The sequence below is a fragment of the Zingiber officinale genome, chromosome 8B (genome assembly GCF_018446385.1).
Source record: "Zingiber officinale cultivar Zhangliang chromosome 8B, Zo_v1.1, whole genome shotgun sequence".
In the NCBI taxonomy this organism is placed as follows: domain Eukaryota; kingdom Viridiplantae; phylum Streptophyta; class Magnoliopsida; order Zingiberales; family Zingiberaceae; genus Zingiber; species Zingiber officinale.
The window spans coordinates 2,927,884-2,946,221 of record NC_056001.1 but is presented as its reverse complement, the minus strand read 5'-3'; the positions used below and the strand labels follow the sequence as shown (position 1 = coordinate 2,946,221).

Sequence of the window (18,338 nt, the reverse complement as noted above, 5' to 3'; positions counted from 1 at the left end):
ACCAATTTGTATACTCCCTTACCAATTCCCTAAGCTCCTTGGTGAGAGGTTAGTATAGATTTCGTATTGGGTGTACCACGCACCCAATGGACTGCAGATTTATTCTAGTTGGGGTGGACCAATTCTCCAAGATAGCTTACTTTGTGGCATGCAGAAAAAACCATGGATGGTATTTGGATTGTCACCCTCTTCTTTAAAGATATTATGCATTTATACAGTATTCCTCAAACTATTACTTTAGATCATAATATTAAATTTGTCAATCAATTTTGGAAGACTTTATGGGGAAACATAGGGATGAAGCTAAACTTCTGCGGTGCCTATTACCCGCAGGCGGATGGCCAGACTGAGATAGTGAACTGAAGCTTGGGATATCTTCTGAGATGTCTCACAGGAATCAAACCGAAACAATGGGATCTGGTTTTACCTCAGACAAAATTCGCATACAACAAATCAAAAAACAAGACTACTGGTTTGATTCTTTTCAAAGTTGTTTATGGATGAAGCTCATCCAGGGTATAGGATTTAATCCTTATTTCATGTCCAAGATAAGCTAACCCCAAGGATAAGGAGATGACCAAGCATCTTCGAGTCATTCATGAACAGGTTAAGCAGGCTATTCAGAAAAACAACACCGACTGTAAGATCAGGGCATATCAACATCAACGTCAAGTCCTTTTTGACGTTGGTGATATGGTTTAGGTTGTATTAACTCGTGATCATTTCCCTGTTGGTGTATACTGTAAAGCTCAAAGATCGGAAGATTGAACCGTGCGAAATACTAAAAAAATATTAATGATAATGTCTACAGATTATGACTTCTTAGTTATTTAAAAACTTCTGATGTTTTTAATATGAAACACCTAAGTTATTATGTTGTGGAATCAGATATACTCATCCTAAACTCGAGGATGAGTCATCTTCAACTCCGGGTGATTGATGTAAAAGGGAATATTTTGCAAAATATTCAGATTTGTATCTTTTAAATTTTTTTAATTAGTTATATGTTAATTAAGTTTAATTTATTTTTTAATTATATTTAATTTTGTCCTAACTCTTAAGAAATTAAATCTTGTTAGTTAATTTATTTTAAATCTTAAAAAATAAGTTTAATTAGATTTTTTTTATTTAGATTTTTTAAGATTATAGGAGCTATATATTTTATGTTTAGATATATTTAAAATAAATTATTTTATATTAAATCAATTAGTTTGATTGTTAGAGCTATATATATATTTTTTTCTAGTCTCGCTCTTATTTTCTTTAAAAAAGTTTTTAAGCTAGCTTGAGCTTCGTTATCTCGGCGTCATTAACCAGGTGGCCGCGAGCAGAACGTAGCGCAGCAGAGCAGCGACCAAAAGCTCCGAGGAAATCTTTGCTCTGGAGCGCAACATGAATTATGGCATTGAAATCCTGGTTATTAGCGGGATCAAGTGTATTTCTACAACGGGCTTTACAAGATCTCTGATTACTGGATGGATTTTGGCAAGTCAGGGTTCAAAGTCTACAAGTACAAACAACTAAGAATCAAAGGCCAAGATGAGATGGGAAGTGAGATCCTTAAGCTAGCCAACGATTTGACGCAGAATCCATTGGGTGTCAGGTCTGTGGGACATATATACCTTGACATTTCTACAGGGAAGGAAAACGCTTCTGTTTCACTCTTCAGTGACAGATTATGATAAGGATCCATTGTTCTTTGAGTATATTGCTCATTCTATTTTTCTCAACAACTTCTCAAGGAGCCAGGAGTATGGAAAATGGGTGTGATTGCACTATGAATTGCTCAATGGGTTGCTACTGTGCACTGAAGAACGGGGGTTGCTTTCCTTATGATGAAAACGAAACTCTCCTGAGAGGGCAACCAGTGATATACGAATGTGCCACAGGATGCAGGTTTGTCCTAATCGAGTGAGCCAGAAGCGCATTAGTTATGAGCTAGAGGTGTTTAGATCAATTGAGACAGGATGGGGAGTTAGATCGTTTGATGTGATTCGTGCTGGAACATCTGTTTGCGAGTTTAGGGGGATTACAGTCACAAAACAAGAAGCAGAACATTTGTTTGCCATTTTAGTTCTGGTTATATGGTTTTTTTATCCTCACATTGAACTTTATACATTGTCTTTATGCAAATGCTTATATCACCAGTAATAAAACGAGAATGGTGCAAAACAATTGATTTTACACCTGATACACTTATCTCCATTTTCATTATACTGATTTAGTTACCTGTTCAACTATGAGCTGAAATTGTTTTTGAGCTATTTAGTTCCAGATAAAACTTTTGTTAACATCCCCAACTCTGAATTGTAGTATATTATGGCCTGCCAAGCAGCAATAGGTAAAAGCTCCAGGCTCAAGGCCACAATGCTCAAGCAGCTCAAAATTTTGGGTGTTGGAGACTGATATTGAGCTTCCGAACTTGTCTTTACTGTTGCGTGATGGCATTGAATGTATTGATAGTTTCTCACGTTAGATTTAACAGATATTACAAAATTGTGTGACACTATCTCTGGTAAACTTGAATGTTAAAAAAATATATATGTGACACTGAGATCTAGTTAGTCTCTTATGCAGTGTTTATTTAAATGGGTAAATATATCTAATGTAAAATATATAAAATATAAGCAGAATCTGATTGATGCAGAACGTACGAAAGGAATTATTGTTTTTGCCCTTTTCGGAACAGAGCATTAATATTAGGAAAATGGCGTCACAGTTGATGCGACTCCTTGAAGCTGAACATTCTGAAGCAAGATATTGTAGCGGATAATGACTGATATCCTTTTGGACAGTGACTAATATCTTCTTGGACAAGAAAAGGATGGATGGCAATGGCATACTAACCAGCGTTATGTTTACCGAAATGCTTTATTAGAGTTGGTGAAGTGACCATGGAGTTGAGCTACAATATTAGATAGAGCAATGGTATCAGAAAATGTTCAAAACGACTCTTATTTTTATTGGATCAAAATATCCTTCGTTATTATCTATTCAATTTAACAAGTATTGAATTTTAAAGAAAAAATTCAAAATAATTACAGGGAATTCTTCAAATAATCTGATCCAACGAAATTGTTGGCACAATTAGTGTAACTTGTTGAAATGAATGAAACAAGGAGATGAAATAAATCACAGAAGAAGAACAGCATTGCTCTTGAATGGCCGCCAAACGAGATGGAAGAATTAAAAGCCGAAGTAAGATTCAAGAATTTATCACTTTTATGTAGTAATTCCTCCCAGAAAAAGTTAGTATCACAAGCCATTTTCTAATGATAAAATTGACATGGTATTGGAGTTTTAGGGAAATTAAAAGGGATGGTTTATTAGTCATTAATGGAACCGAAGAGTGTGGTTCTAGCTAATTAATTGAGTACATTTTGCTTAAAATGCAGGTATAAATTAAAGTAATCGAGGTGATCCAGTGACCACCATATTTAATCCTTTCACATGTTGTGTGCTTTGTCAGGACCCCATCTTCTACTTCCTCATAAATGTCCATCGATCCTAGTCTTGCTCCAACCTCTTTAAACGAGTTTCATTGATAACTTTGGTGGCACAGTAGTGTCACGCTGAGAGATCGATACTCAGAATATTCATATTCTCAATAAAATTTGAATTTTGATATTCTTATTTATTTGTTCTCTGAATATTTTATCATTAATTGCACCACAACGGTAGAAGCACATAGATATATAATTAAAAACAACTCAAGTTGTGAGTAAAATCAAAGATGTAGCTTCCTCAATCACATACTTAACCTTAAATTGTCAGAATTAATATTGTTAGCCGAGTAAGTAGTAATTGCGCTAGCTCATGTGAGTTGGATGGTGTAAAAAGAGTAGGTTGTCAGAAAAAGGGCAAACAACTCCAAAGCTACCAATTAACTTTAAATTTATTTCTATGGCTCTGTTTTCGTACTCTTTTTCACAGGTAGATGGAAGCCAAGTAGCTGCGAACAAGATGAAGGTGGTGAGTTATGGTAAAGGAAATCTCTTATAAAAGCCCAACTCTCTCGACCCTCCTCCTCGATCAGCAGTGTGCATGCACCAAGCTTATGGCTAACCCGTTGCTGCTCCTCTCTCTCGCGTCCATCTTCTCATGCATTTCTCTGGCCGCCGCTGCGCGCGCCTTCTTCGTCTTCGGTGACTCTCTCGTCGACAACGGCAACAACAACTACTTGGCGACCACCGCGCGTGCCGACGCCCCGCCTTACGGCATCGACACGCCGAGCCACAGACCGACGGGGAGGTTTTCGAATGGGCTCAACATACCTGACGTGATCAGTTAGGTGTTCCTAAGGACTAAGGCCATATACAACTAACTGTTTCATCAAATTAAACAACATGTGGACTGACCATGATTAATTCTAGCGTCTCAGGTGAAAAACTTGGATCCGAGGCCACGTTGCCTTATCTCAGCCCTGAGCTGCAAGGGGAGAAGCTACTTGTTGGTGCCAACTTTGCTTCTGCAGGGATTGGAATCCTCAATGACACTGGCATTCAATTCGTAAGCTAGCTAGTTAGAATTAATAATAAATTAACACATGCATCTCCAACTCCAACTCAGTACGTGGAGGCAGATTAAGACATTAATTAATTAATCAATCAATCTAGATAGCTAGTAATGTGATGACAAATTAATAAATTAATGCAGGTGGATATAATTAGAATTAACAGGCAGTTGGAGTATTTCCAGGAATACCAGCAGAAGTTAAGCGGTTTGGTGGGACGAGCTCAGGCGCAGAGATTAGTGAACGGGGCGCTAGTCCTCATCACTCTCGGAGGCAATGACTTCGTTAACAACTATTATTTGATCCCTTACTCTCTGAGATCTCGCCAGTTCTCTCTCCCGGACTACGTTCAATATTTAATATTCGAGTACAAGAAAATCCTCACGGTATGTATATTATATATGAATTGAATTTGAATTACATCATTCTTTGAGAATGTATGATGGATTTATTATGCATTGATTGGTTGCATATAGAGATTGTATGAGCTGGGAGCTCGTCGGATTCTTGTGACGGGGACGGGGCCGCTGGGGTGCGTCCCGGCGGAGCTTGCTCTTAGACGGAGCCGTAACGGGCGGTGCGACCCGGAGCTGCAAAGAGCGGCGGACTTGTTCAACCCGCAACTGGTGCAGACACTGGCCGAGCTCAACGGTCAGTTTGGCTCGGACCCGTTCTTGTCGGCCAATGCGTTCCAGATGCACATGAACTACGTCTACAACCCGGAGGCGTTCGGGTTCAGGACGTCCAAGGTGGCGTGCTGTGGGCAGGGGCCGTACAACGGGCTCGGCCTCTGCACCAGGGCGTCGAACCTGTGCCAGAACAGGGAGGACTACGCGTTCTGGGACCCGTTCCATCCGTCGGAGAAGGCGTGCAGGATCGTGGTGGAGCAGATCATGACGGGCTCGGTGGAGTACATGAAGCCGTGGAACTTGAGCACCGTCTTAGCCATGGACGCGGCGCTTTAGGTGGAGCTTGCATCTGATTGTTTTCTTCTTCCAGATCATCTGAAGCTGCTGAAGCAGAGTTAAACATAATCACGACAAAAATAATAGTATGAAATGATAATTATAAATTAATTCCAATCGATAGATAAAGATTTATGATGCTCGACGTTATGACAATCAAAGTTAATTAGTATTATTGTTGAGATTGTGAAACACTATTGCTATATTTATCATTGTATCTTTCGTGTATTACCTTACCTATATATTTTGTATAAATAAGTGTGTTAGTCTATGATAATGAATAAATAAAGAACGGTAAATTAGAGAAAAATCCCCAATCACAATATTAACTTTGCATGTAATCCTCATATCCAAAAAATTTTATTGTCACTCCCTACATGCAAAGTATTACTTATTTCAACTTCCTCATGCAAATATTGTTACCTAAATTGCCCCTCAAATTTTTTAGATATAAAAAGTCTAAAATTGAATACAAAAAGTCAAAAACGAGTATAATTCTTCTTAAAGTCAGCACTTTATATTAAAATCGAGTATATTTTCTATTAAAATTGTCCCTCTTATTTTTTAGGTATAAAAAATCTAAAAACAAGTATAATTCATGTTAAATTCAACACTTTACATTAGAATCCAACACTCTATACTAGGATTGAGTATATTTTCTATCGAAATTAACCCTCATATTTTTCGGTATAAATAGTCTAAAAATGAGTATAATTCCTATTAAATTCAGCACATTAAACTAAAATCGAGTATATTTTGAGATGAAAAAAGAATTGTACTCAATTTGATAGAAAATATACTAGATTCTAAGTTAATATACTCAATTTAAGAGGATTTATACTAATTTTTAGACTTTTTGTACCTAAAAATATCATGGGCAATTAGGTAAAGATGTTTGACTGGAGAGTGAAAACAAAAATTTTCATGGATGGAGACTGCATGCAAAGATTTGTTTGCCAATAGGGACAGCATGCAAAATTACCCAATAAAAAAAGTAATTTCTTTTTCTCTCTTTTTTTGTTCTCTTTTACGTACTCTGTTAAATTCAAAACAAGCTAAGCATCCTGTTATTTCATGTTTATCTTAACCTGGAAGAAAGGGAGAAGAAATCACTGCATAAATGACCGTCAATTGAATTCGAATAGTTGATAGGTTTTGATGGGTTTGATCATCAATTACGTAATAAATTTATATATTTGATTATAAATATTTTTTTTTTTTATGGAATCGTCATTGCTTAGTTATGAAAAAGCTTTATGTTTCTTACTTTTGTGATATGTAAAGTGATTCTTGTATCTCTTTTTATTTTGCTCTGCAAGTGATTTCCGTGTCCCTAACAGTGGCACATTCAAATAAAGTAGTATTGGAAGGCACCATAGCAAAAAAGGGGTTAATTAACTGAGATACAACCATATATATTAACGAAAGCTTGACCACCATACGTTCGACACTAGATTTTGTGAACACGTTTCCAGTAATGTTTCACCAGCTCTATAAGATGCATACCATCAGAGTTAACTAGCATACTTCAATTATTTGATCAGGGAAAAAGACTGCAAATAGAACATCATCGAACCATACATAATCTGAGCTCCTGGAAAAGCAGCAAGCAGTACTGAAGAAGAACCAATAACTAGAAGAAGTCAGGTTTGACCCACTCATACCGACCCTGGAGCGGGTTCTCGTTAGCAAAGTCAAAATTGTACCTGGAATATCATAAGATCAAGAGTTTAAGCAGATTCTGCAGGATGATGTTTCAGGTACTTAAATCAGTAGGAAAATCATACTTTTCTTGAAGATTTTGGTGGTGATATTGCTCTGTGTTACCAAAGAACTCTTCCAAGTCCTGCTGAGTAGGGATGTGTTGACTTATCTTATGCCGTCTTTGATTGTTGACAGATGAAGTGGTAGGTCTGGTTGTAGAACCAGGAGTTGTTATCATGTCTGGTTTCCTAATTGAACCGCGAGGAATTGTCTCTCTGATATGCCTGTGGTAAACTATAATCACATTAGCATCCTATACATTGTCTCTCAAAACTTCCCACAGATGAAGAAAATAATCATCCACTAAAAGGCCTGTTAACGAATAGTATAGTATTAATGACTTGCAAAATAATTCACAGTGGCAGCATTCACTGCTTGAAGTCACAACACGAAAAGAGGAAAGAAGAATGATGCACCAGTAAAATTATTTGTTGAATTGATAAAGCAGAATAATAAATACAAAATTTACAAGTCTTTTTTTCATGATATAACACAGACTAAAAATTACAATGAAATTTGTTCAGATATGAATTTATCAATGGTCCTCAGTGAGATTGATATGATGATTGTTTGGATACAGAAATTCTGATTCAGATTCTTGTCCAGAAGTGCTAGCATCTTCCCTAAAGACAGCCCCTATGTTGTCCTTAGTAACTTTGGTACGTGCAATAAGCTCAGGCGACACTTTAAGCCACTGAAGGTCCTAGTTCAGTTTCAGTTTCAGCTTTGGACAAACAAAACTCCAGAGATGAGACAAACAAGAAACCCATGTGTGTGCAGAACTGGACTGGACCAGCCAGTTAGACAAGGAACCAGTGTTCTGATCTAATGCATGCGTATACGAAATCTCGGTTTAAACTGGCTGTATTTGCATCAGAACTGGAGAGAAAACTCAGGCCAGGGTCAGCCTGTCACCTCTGGTTTTCAGAACATTGTTTGAGACAGTAAAATCTAATGACTTATTTACTTAGAAAATCAACAGAATAAACTAAAAAGAGAGACGTTTTAAAATTTTCATTCTTGCAACTAATTACCTTTAAATCTATTTTAAAACGATGAAAAAATAAAATTCATGAGATTCATCTAAATCGACATTTTAGTTCCATCCAAAATGGGGTTTCAGGGGGGAAATATCCATGGAAAGCAGTAAAACGTCTGAAAGTTATACCCGTAAATCACATTGTCATCATGAAACCGTAAGGGGTTGGCTATACAACAAATTAAGGTGTTAGTTGTCTAAATTACTAGGATCTGTGAAAGAAGAAGGAAAAAAAAAAGCTGAACAACAATGCTGGGAAGAGTAGATAAAGCCATTCACTTTAAACCATCTAAAAATAACCAATTGATAGATGCAACACAACCAAATATCTTGACGAGCATTGAATACTCCTACAAATTAATAAAAGAGAGGCAAAGTAAATGAGCGCTAGAAAGGACAAATACGGTTCTAAAACCTTACAGCCCCAAATTTTCTACAACAGGATGAATCAAAATCTCACCTTTCCGTAGCTTCAACATCAAAATGGTCGACTTCTACCACTGTTGTCTCTCCTACTTCCTCGTCCTTGTCGAAGGCGATGACCGGCTCCGAACCCTTCCTCGGATTTCGGGTAGCTCGCTCCCAGCTAGTAGGTCCAGAATGATGCGATTTAGTGGAACCCTCGCATGGGTCAACGGATAGAAGAGACGGCTTAGCGAGGCGGCGGCTCCGGAGCTCGAGGTAAGCCAATGATGAGTCCGCCGTGGCGGCAGCTAGGGTCTGGGCGCGAGTACGGACGCCGTGAGTGGCGCGGTGGTGGGAAACCTCCATGTGGGCTACCTCGCCGGAGAGCTTAGCTTTCCTCGCAGACCTCCCCGTGGCGTCCCTGTCCAAGCCGCGTGATTACACTGCGGAGAGGGGGAGAACGATGAAAAAGGGGCCTCTTTTGGCGGGAGGGGAGGAAAAGTAGGCCAGATGAAAATTGAAAAGGAAAATAAAAGCGATTTTGGAGGGAGGAAAGTAAAAAAAATAAATAGCTTTTTGAAATCCTTTTTTCTTTCTTATCAACAAATAAAAGAAAGAGAGACATTATTTGGTGGTGAAAACTGAAAATGGAGGATTGAGATTGCTTTGGGAAGTGGAGTATCAACAAATAAAAGGAACAAATATAAAATCAACAACTTTGTTGATTCAGAATCTCGCCATTTTAATGGCTCTTCATTGTCCTGTAATTTACCAAGTCACATAGTTAATTTTTTTTAATATGTATTTGTGTTTTATATTTATCAAAATATATACTTAATTCTTATTAAGCCTAAGATCATTTAGGAGCTTTGATCAAAATTCACCATTGGTCTTAAAATGTTCAAAATTTCAACATCTTGATATAGTCTAAGCAAGGGAGTTCTAAGAACCCTTTGATAATGTGGGCGAGTGAGTATGATAGACCTAGATTTTCTATTGAGCTTATAATAAAATCTTTCAAAATTATGTCAATTTTAGAAATCCACAACTATCTATCTAAGAAATTCATGTCTAAGGACAATTTTACTCACTCATCATCTAAGGCTCCTAACTATGGCAAGATTTTGAAATTTTAGATATTATAAGTCCATTAGTGAAAATTTATCAATAACATTAAGAATCTCATAATCATATATCAAACCAAAATGATTATTGCACTCTTAATCATGTTCTCAAATCTAAATTCATTTTTTATATTTTCATAGCCTTAAAATAATTTAATGCAAGTTTATTAAAAGGGCTATGTGTATCATACTTATTCATCAATACCATCAAAAGATTTCTATTTCTCCCTTGATTTAAATCATAAGATTTTTAGATTTTAAACACTAATGTATATTTATTATTGAATTTTGACTAAAATCTATTTATGACTCTAAACATCTAAGAAACACTTGATTAACTAAACTCATTGTACTTCTTTATACTTTTTGAATGTAGTCTACTCTCAAGCATGAATTAAGATATTAAATTTGTTACAGTCAACTAATGTTAGGATCATTCAACTGTCAATAATAGGTTTAATATTACAGTTCGATAGAAAAGTTTGTATCGACTAATGCAATCGACTTGAGTGATGAGTGTATGGATAGAATACAAAAACTTTAGGAATTGAGTGAGATAGTCAATCTAATTTACCGTAGGAAATATAATTTTCTCCTCGGAATTTTCCGAGGAGTTGAATAATTAAAAAATAAATAAATATGAAAAATCAGATACCGAGTTTGAGTATCAAAAAAAGGTTAGATTAATTGTACTGCTCGAATGTGAACTCGCACTTCCCATCACTTCCAAAGTGTCGGCTGCAATCTGCTCGGGGCTACGAAAAGATGACCTTTGGGCAATAAACACAGTGAACTTTTCAGTGTAACTTTATCCATTTCCTTGCATTAAATTATACAAGTTTGGGAAGATTATATTAATTGAGCATTCGAACTCTTCCTCCCTCTGCATGCTTCGTTGTTTACAAAAGTGTCTGTAAAAACTGTAAAAGTAGGAGCTTTCTTTCCCAAAGATCCTCCTCCTGACCTTCGGAGTTTAACCTCATCCACGGTGGCATGCCCTTCCAAAGGAATCCTATATTTCGTTTCGCACGAGCAGGCATATTTTATTTTTTTTACCTTGTGACTTAGCTTTGGCAGTGACGACACGCATATGGTTTATCTTCTTTGATGACTAGCTCCCAAAGGACAGCACAGTACCACTCTCTGGTTTAAGGACAGTAACCTCGTCGATCAGAGTTTAAAAATCACACATGCACCGGTGCATGTAAAAGGGAATAAATAATTGGAAAGAAACATTAATTATATTGCTGAGGCAGAGATGCTTGCCTCCATCCCTCTCAGTTGCATATATGGCAAGTGAGGCGACAATGAGAGGAAGTAGAAGGAACAGGGAAAGCAGAAAAACAGACATATGGCGCCATCAAGATTTGCCTGTTCCCTCGCGTCCCACCGCTCCATGTGACCTACATGGTCCCAACCTCGGCTAGCTCTTTTTTAACCTCCCTGTCCAATGTCCATCCGTGGACCAGAAGCCGGAGATCACTCCAACGATTGTCTTCATTCTTTTCTGAGGACAGCCTTCGTGGCTTAACGTGACTTGTCTCTGCATGCATGCTCTCGTCACCTCAAATCTGAAGTTTCTTTTACAAGTTTTTTAAATGGATACTTCGTGATGTTGCTTTGCCTCCTTCCTCGAGAATTCCTTATCTTCGACATTGATTACGCCTGAAATTAATTCAGCGTCAGCATCACTCAATACTTAATTACCTCTGTAAAAAAGGCATCCAAATTGCATTCCCAAATTTCTGTGGCCATTCTTTGCAGACAGAGTGGAAGGATTGGTGACGGCCACGGATCGATTTCCTTTCAAGAAAGCGAAACATCTACCCTGGAAGGGACCATTAATTATGTTGTATTCGATCTTCATTTAATAACTTGCAGAAGCTTTCATCTCATAAGTCTGTTTCATCGTGATATTTTTGCTGCTCTAAATTTCAATCAGCCAGGTACTTAACTTCGGTGTGTTTATGAAATATATTGACGTTGAAGTTGGAACATTGCACACAGCTATATTAATGTTTGATTGGAGCTCCACACCAACCAATAAAAGAGAGTAAGTGAGATGCATTTTTAACGAATGAAGACTAAATTAAATGGAATTACTAATCATATTTAAATAGATTAAGCATTAATGTATTCAATAATTGGCATGAAAAGTATTAATAGTTATTAATTATTGTTATTCCATTTGTCAACAACATTTTATTTTGTAATCATTAACACTTTTCAATTAAATAAAATATTAAAAGATTATATATCAAAATTTGATACTAAATTATTAATGATATTTTTTTAAAAAATAAAATATTAACAATATTTTAGAAAACAAACAGTATTTTTTAATATAGTAAAATTTGGTTTTAGTAATCATCCCAAAAACTAGTTATTTATGAAAAAAACAACAACTATAAATTTATCTTTACAATGAATCAACAATAACTCCAACTTTAATTCATCATTAATAATATTGGAATTTGTTTACAAAATCTCATAACACTGTATAATTAAGCTGAAACCATTTTCTGGCTTGGGATGACAATATCTATTATATTTACTAATCTTATTCTTTGCAAAAGAGAAGAACATTATAGAAGAGGAAGAAGAAAGGATCAGCATCGTGCTATTGATTGCTAGCTGGATCAAATGAAGAATTCAATCAAAGTTCTTTTGCAACCCTCCATCACTTGCCTCGTCCCTGTACCAATTTGAAAGCAAAAATTAACATGAAGCATTGCGAAAGAAATTAAAGTCGAAATTAACGCAGATGAATTTTTCTGAATTGATGGAACTCACAATTGACTTCTTGCAGTGAAGAATGGCGTCGTCGATGGAGATATCAGAGTTAATGCCGCGGCACAAGTCCACGCTCGACATTGCGTCGCTGGTCCTCGGAGAACTCCTCACCGAGTCCTTGCCGGTGTTCGCCGACTTGAACGAAGATGAAGAAGAAGAAGAAGAAGAGGAGGAGGAGGAGAAAGAAGGAGAAGAAGAAGAGAGCAGCCTCAAATCCTTCACCGTCTTGTACAACGGCATCAGGAAGCAGAGATACTTGCACGTGTTCTTCTTCTGCGACTTGGAACGGAGCAGAGACGAGGACGACGACTTCGTCGCCGGACCAGCTGGAGTCTTTTGGGGCGGCGAGTCGAATCGGTTCGAGTTGACGGATTGAGACTTTGCGAGACGAGGACCGGACGGGGCATCGGCGGCGGACGGCGGTTGGTCATGGCGGAGCGGGAGCAGGTGGCCGTCGGAGAAGATCTGGTCGGCGTGGACCTGCGCAGAGCACTGCGGCGACGGGAGGCCGAAGTCGAACTGATCGTTGGTGGACCAACGGATGGAGAAGAAGTGGTCAGGCTCAATCTCGATGAAGGACCCGGCGCCATCATGCGAGCGTTGGCTGTCGCCCACAGCTTCCGCGGCGGCTGTGGCGGCGGCGGAGGAGTTGAGGTCGATGAGCCAGGCGCAGGAGAAGCTGTCGTCGGGGAGGAGGAGCTGCTGCGAGGCATCCATGGGCGTGGCGATGGGATTAATAATGAAGAGCAGCGTCTAGTGATATGATGAATTAGTTTAGCAGATGACAAGTGATTAAGTACTGCGGAAGGCAGACAGCGGAAGATATAGACGACAGGCACGCGACTACATGCGAACAAAACAAAATTGAAGCGTGATTCCATTTATAATCAATCCCGTGAATTTGTTTTGGAATGTGCAGCTGGTGGTCCTCAAATAGATCATGACCGGCCGATGATGAACGCACTGCCTTTCTCCGACATACTTCCAGTAATTAATATAATTAAATGGAGTAGCTAGCGTGTCTGAACAAGTTTTTCGATTAATTCCTTCTTTAATTTTAAATTTAACGTATGACGTATGATATATGATACGGCTGGTCGTGAGTGATCCCACAAATATCGATAGATAAAATTATATGGTAGTTAAGGTTGGAATATACGTATCTAAATAAATCATCTCTTAGAAGTAAGGTTTTTAATATAAATTCGGACGGTTACTGAATCGACTAGACCTATGAGATTTAACTCCTCACTCTAGTTTAAACCGAGATGATTACAGAGCCGGTAGGACCTACAAGATTCTGTCTAAACTTATAGGAATCAGATCCTCACTTCTCATGAACATGACTCCCAACATAAACCCAAGCGGCCACAGTCATCAAGACCTACAGGACTCAACTCATCACTGCTCATGAATAGGGCCCCAGCATAAATCCGGTCGCTCACAAAGCTAATTGGATCTATGGGACTCGGCTCTCCACTCTGCATACGAGCATGATTCTCAGCTTAAACCCGATCAATTCCAGACCGATCGGACTAACTCTAAGAGACAACATTGTTAGAGAATCGCCACAATCTATCAGAGAATATTATATTACTAACGTATACACATAATGGAACTTTCCTCAAGTTAGAGGAAAGTTGTCGTACATCCTCCATTACCCAACATATTCTAACACATGACATTCTCTATCACCTCAGTATTACGGAGGTTATAAGAGGTGGTATAAAAAGAGGATCTTCTCCGTTGACCATGTATGCATACGCACACCTACACATCCACAGTTACTGTTCTATTGTTCATCTTCTTGTCCATTTTCACTCGACTATTGCTCTGACTTGAGCATTGGAGTATCTGCGCTAAGGGTTTCCTCCCTGATTCTCGCTCTAACGTTCTCGTTAACTCTATCTGTGGTGTGCGTATGTACACAGCTTCTAGCTCAAGGTCCATAGTCTTTCCTCTGTCAACACTCCTGCTATCTCACTGGCCGCCCATCTACTCAACTTCCAGGCAGGATCAAATTTGACACCGTCTGTGGGAATGCATTCACCTGTTTTGGAACATAATAACGGACGCAACATGTAAAATCAACATTACCATGACACCAGAAACATACAAGCTTTTTATAAATGTCAAGGCACAAGCATTGTCTCGGGAACAAGCCGCGGATTCTCACCCGCACATGGCACTTGTACCCTTGGTAGAAGAGTTTCCTAGGTCAGAGAGAAGATCTAAGAAAAAACAACTGTTCGAGTTCCCCCAATATAGAGATGCAATAAAATACCTATTGTTCCTAAGGATCACCTCTGAAGATTTGAGAACATTTCTCTACTACACCAATATAGAGATGCAATAAAATACCTATTGTTCCTGACTACTCTATTAGGCACGACTCAAAGATGGTTCAACCGACTACCAGTTGGATCTATTGCTTGCTTTAAGAAATTCAGAAAAGCCTTTCTACACCACTTTGCCAACAACAGAAGGTATCAAAAGACTAGCCTGAGTCTGTTAATGATCAAGCAAGGGGCCAAGGAATCCCTGCAAGCATATATCAAGTGATTTAACGAAGTGGCGATAAAAATTTCATCCGCCACTTCTGAAATATTAATAAGTGTCTTCTCTCAAGGTCTTATAGATTCCGAGCCCTCATCATAAAGACAACAAAGGACTTCGATAACTTGCTGGGGAAGGCAATTAAATACATTAATATAGAGGAAGCCTAGGCCGCTCGGAAAAAAGAGGTGATTGCCCCAGGTTCGACTGGCCAAGCCGATTAGGGACCACCAACACCTCCATTAAGCTCTAGAGAGTCTCAACTGAATCTTCCGTCGGTCCAAGAAGCAAGAGTGGTACAACATGTCAAGGTCGATCAAACCTCTTTTACCGAACCCCTTTAGTGGGTATCTCGATATTGCACTTACATCAATCCCATCATTATTCTAGAAGTGAATGTCATCAATATGTCAAGATGTTTCGTCGAATGGCTGAGTCGGGAGAAGCAAATAAAAGATCACCCTCGCTCTCCTCCAGAGGATCCCCTTCGAGAACATAGCAAGAAGAGATGACGATCAAACCAAGTACCGATCGACAGCTCATGGTTGGTAATGTCAATCGATAGATCTCAACCGTCTCAATTTTAATCAGCTTCCTTCACTCGGCCAGTAAGTTTAGAAACTTTACCTTTATAAGTTTAATTCAAAATATATCCCTATTGTTTGCACAACAGAACGTCCAAGCTCAAAGGCATACGGGTTATATGTCATGAGTCCCAACTCCAGGCATTCGGGTCATACATCATGCCTCCACTCTCTAAGGCGTTCGGGTCATACATTGTGCCTCCCAGCCCCCAAGCATTCAGTGTTGGAATATGCCTGATGTGGGTGCGTGCTAGAACACGATTTGTAAACATGCGCATAAGAAAATAAAATAATAATAATTCTTAATTATTACATCACACACACCACACACATACAAGGATACAACATGCTAAATATGATCGCATAATTAAAATTTTATGAGAAGTAAATTTATGTTAGGTATACTTTACAGATGACCTATAACGAGAAGGGCATCAACCGTAGCGACGTTGTCAAATCTCGCCTCTATTTGTATCAATGCCGAGCTCCTCAAGACAACTCCTTGAGTAAAAGCCTCTCCTTCAGAAGTTACTAGCCATGAGCGAAGAAGAGGGATCAAGAGGAAGAAGAACAGAAGCACACAAAAGGAGAGTTTTCTTCCCTTGTGGTGGTCACGACAACAAGAAGGAGCACCCTTTTGTTGGCAGCGGGAGAGAGAGAGGAGGATTGGATTTTCAAAAGTCAATCAACTAAATAATGAAACTTGTATCTAATTCTCTTTCAATTACATCTATATATAATCCTCTTTAATGAGTTAGATTAGAAAGCTCAAATCCAACCCATTATCCCTTAACAAAAAGTTAGCTCATTAACCCTTTAGTTTAGTTCACAACTAAATCAAGTTGGTTCATGACTAATTTATGATTAAACCAAATATGGTTCAACTCTACCATAAGAGATGTAACTCATCCGCATTTCCATTATGACAAATATTTCCATATTTAACTTATATATGGTCCAACCAAACATTTATCTCTTGATCTAAGAATATATTCTTTAACTTATTTTACATCTTTTAGAGACTCGTTAGTGTTTGTGACCCAATAAGTTTCTGATTTAATTTGGTCATCCATAATTAACTACTTAATTATAGAACGATTATGAATGACACCTAGTAGTACATCATAATCCCCAATTAGTCAAAAAATTATAGTTAATCTTAGAACTAATTCTAAACCTTTCAGCAGCTGCAGTGAGTCATGTCTTGCTCCTTTCACTCGTCTTATAAGACATGGTCTATGTATTTGTTCCCACTAGACTAACTACGTTACATCTAGCCCAAATAATATTTCCTCATTCTACAGATTCAAATTACTCATATATGTATACAAGAGTCTCGTAATCTTAACATGTAATGCTTTGACCAAAGACTTTGAGTAATAATCCTAACAAGTGGTCATAGGGTATACGTCTCCTTGCAAGAAGCAGTGAATCTTCTATGGGCTATCCAAACATCTTCGGACATTTTGAATTATACCCAATTATTTCGGATCCACACCTCAATGAGGTGCTTGCTAATTAAGATGTCAAAGTACAAATCTCCATGACCAAGATGACTTGTATGAAGTCTTACAGCTATAAAACCATTGCGGCCGGCTGAAAGGGGGGTTGTTGGATATCCTGTAAAATCAAAACAAACGAACAACCCTTCCTCAAACTCTTTAAGCTAACACTTGCATAAATAAAGTAGAACAGTAAATTAAAAACATAAAGTAAGAGACAAAAGATTTACTTGGTTACAACCGATGTGGTTGTTAATCCAAGGAAGATTAAGCACTAAAAACTCCTTCAGGCGGAGAAGCCTCTTACAACATTGAAGCGCAAAAACAGAAGCTTAACTACAACTCTAAAGCATACAAGCGTTGGAAATGATTATTTGGAGTTTGTTTTAAAAGCTTCTGGACCAAGGATCTATTTATAGTCTTGGTCGGGGCGCCTGGAAGAGTTCCGGACGCCATGGGGGGGGGGGGGGGATAAACTTTATCCCCCAACGATCAGATCGAGTCAAAACTCGATCCTGGTCAAAAGGCTGGTCCGGGCGCCCCGGGATGGTCCGGGTGCCCCGGACTGTTCCGGGAGCCCCGGACCAGCAAAGTCAACCCGTGTTGACTTTTTCATCTGGGACCACTGCTCTGGTTCGGTTCGGCTCGGTCCGGGTCTTCTACTCCGGATCCGCTCGCTTGGATGATCTCTGCCATCCGGAAAAGGGCTCACCCGAACCCAACTTCCAATCTTCTTGAGCAACCTTCCGCTCCGGCTTCTCGTCCCTCGGAATCGCTGCGTGTTTCCTTCTCGTCCACCAGCGTACTCATCCGCAGTCTTCATCCCTCGGTCGCATCCCGTGCCGACCTTCTCGCTAGCTGCGTCTCTTGCTCCCCGAGCAATCTTCCGCTCCGACTTTCGTCCCTCGGAACCACCGCACGCTTCCTTCTCGTCCACCGGGGTACTCTTCCGCAACACCTCGTCTCTCAGACGCACCACGTGTCGTCCTTCTCGCTAGCTGCGTATTCCGCTCAAGCACCTGTGCTCCTGCATACTTAGACACAAGGTTAGAAACACACAGGACCTAACTTAACCTGTTGATCACACCAAAAC

At 38.9% G+C, this 18,338-nt stretch overlaps 3 protein-coding genes across 3 annotated transcripts; 1 reads left to right on the top strand and 2 right to left on the bottom strand.

The window, feature by feature from the left end:
• The first annotated feature begins 4,036 nt into the window (after nucleotides 1-4,036).
• LOC122016315 (GDSL esterase/lipase At5g33370-like) lies at nucleotides 4,037-5,709 on the top strand. The gene is made up of 4 exons (XM_042573568.1): nucleotides 4,037-4,286; nucleotides 4,382-4,509; nucleotides 4,657-4,899; nucleotides 4,990-5,709. The coding sequence occupies exons 1-4, from the start codon at nucleotides 4,058-4,060 to the stop codon at nucleotides 5,476-5,478; spliced, it is 1,089 nt and encodes a 362-aa protein (XP_042429502.1). The 5' UTR covers nucleotides 4,037-4,057; the 3' UTR covers nucleotides 5,479-5,709.
• A 1,145-nt stretch (nucleotides 5,710-6,854) lies between these two features.
• LOC122017372 (cyclin-dependent kinase inhibitor 5-like) lies at nucleotides 6,855-9,176 on the bottom strand. The gene is made up of 3 exons (XM_042574970.1): nucleotides 8,742-9,176; nucleotides 7,266-7,466; nucleotides 6,855-7,184 (listed from the first exon to the last, which is right to left on the bottom strand). Exons 1-3 carry the CDS (start codon nucleotides 9,050-9,052, stop codon nucleotides 7,112-7,114), a joined length of 585 nt encoding a protein of 194 aa, XP_042430904.1. The 5' UTR covers nucleotides 9,053-9,176; the 3' UTR covers nucleotides 6,855-7,111.
• Nucleotides 9,177-12,261: 3,085 nt separating this feature from the next.
• LOC122016820 (probable membrane-associated kinase regulator 6) lies at nucleotides 12,262-13,387 on the bottom strand. Its single transcript, XM_042574230.1, has 2 exons — nucleotides 12,604-13,387; nucleotides 12,262-12,505 (listed from the first exon to the last, which is right to left on the bottom strand). The coding sequence occupies exons 1-2, from the start codon at nucleotides 13,318-13,320 to the stop codon at nucleotides 12,491-12,493; spliced, it is 732 nt and encodes a 243-aa protein (XP_042430164.1). The 5' UTR covers nucleotides 13,321-13,387; the 3' UTR covers nucleotides 12,262-12,490.
• Nucleotides 13,388-18,338: the final 4,951 nt, after the last annotated feature.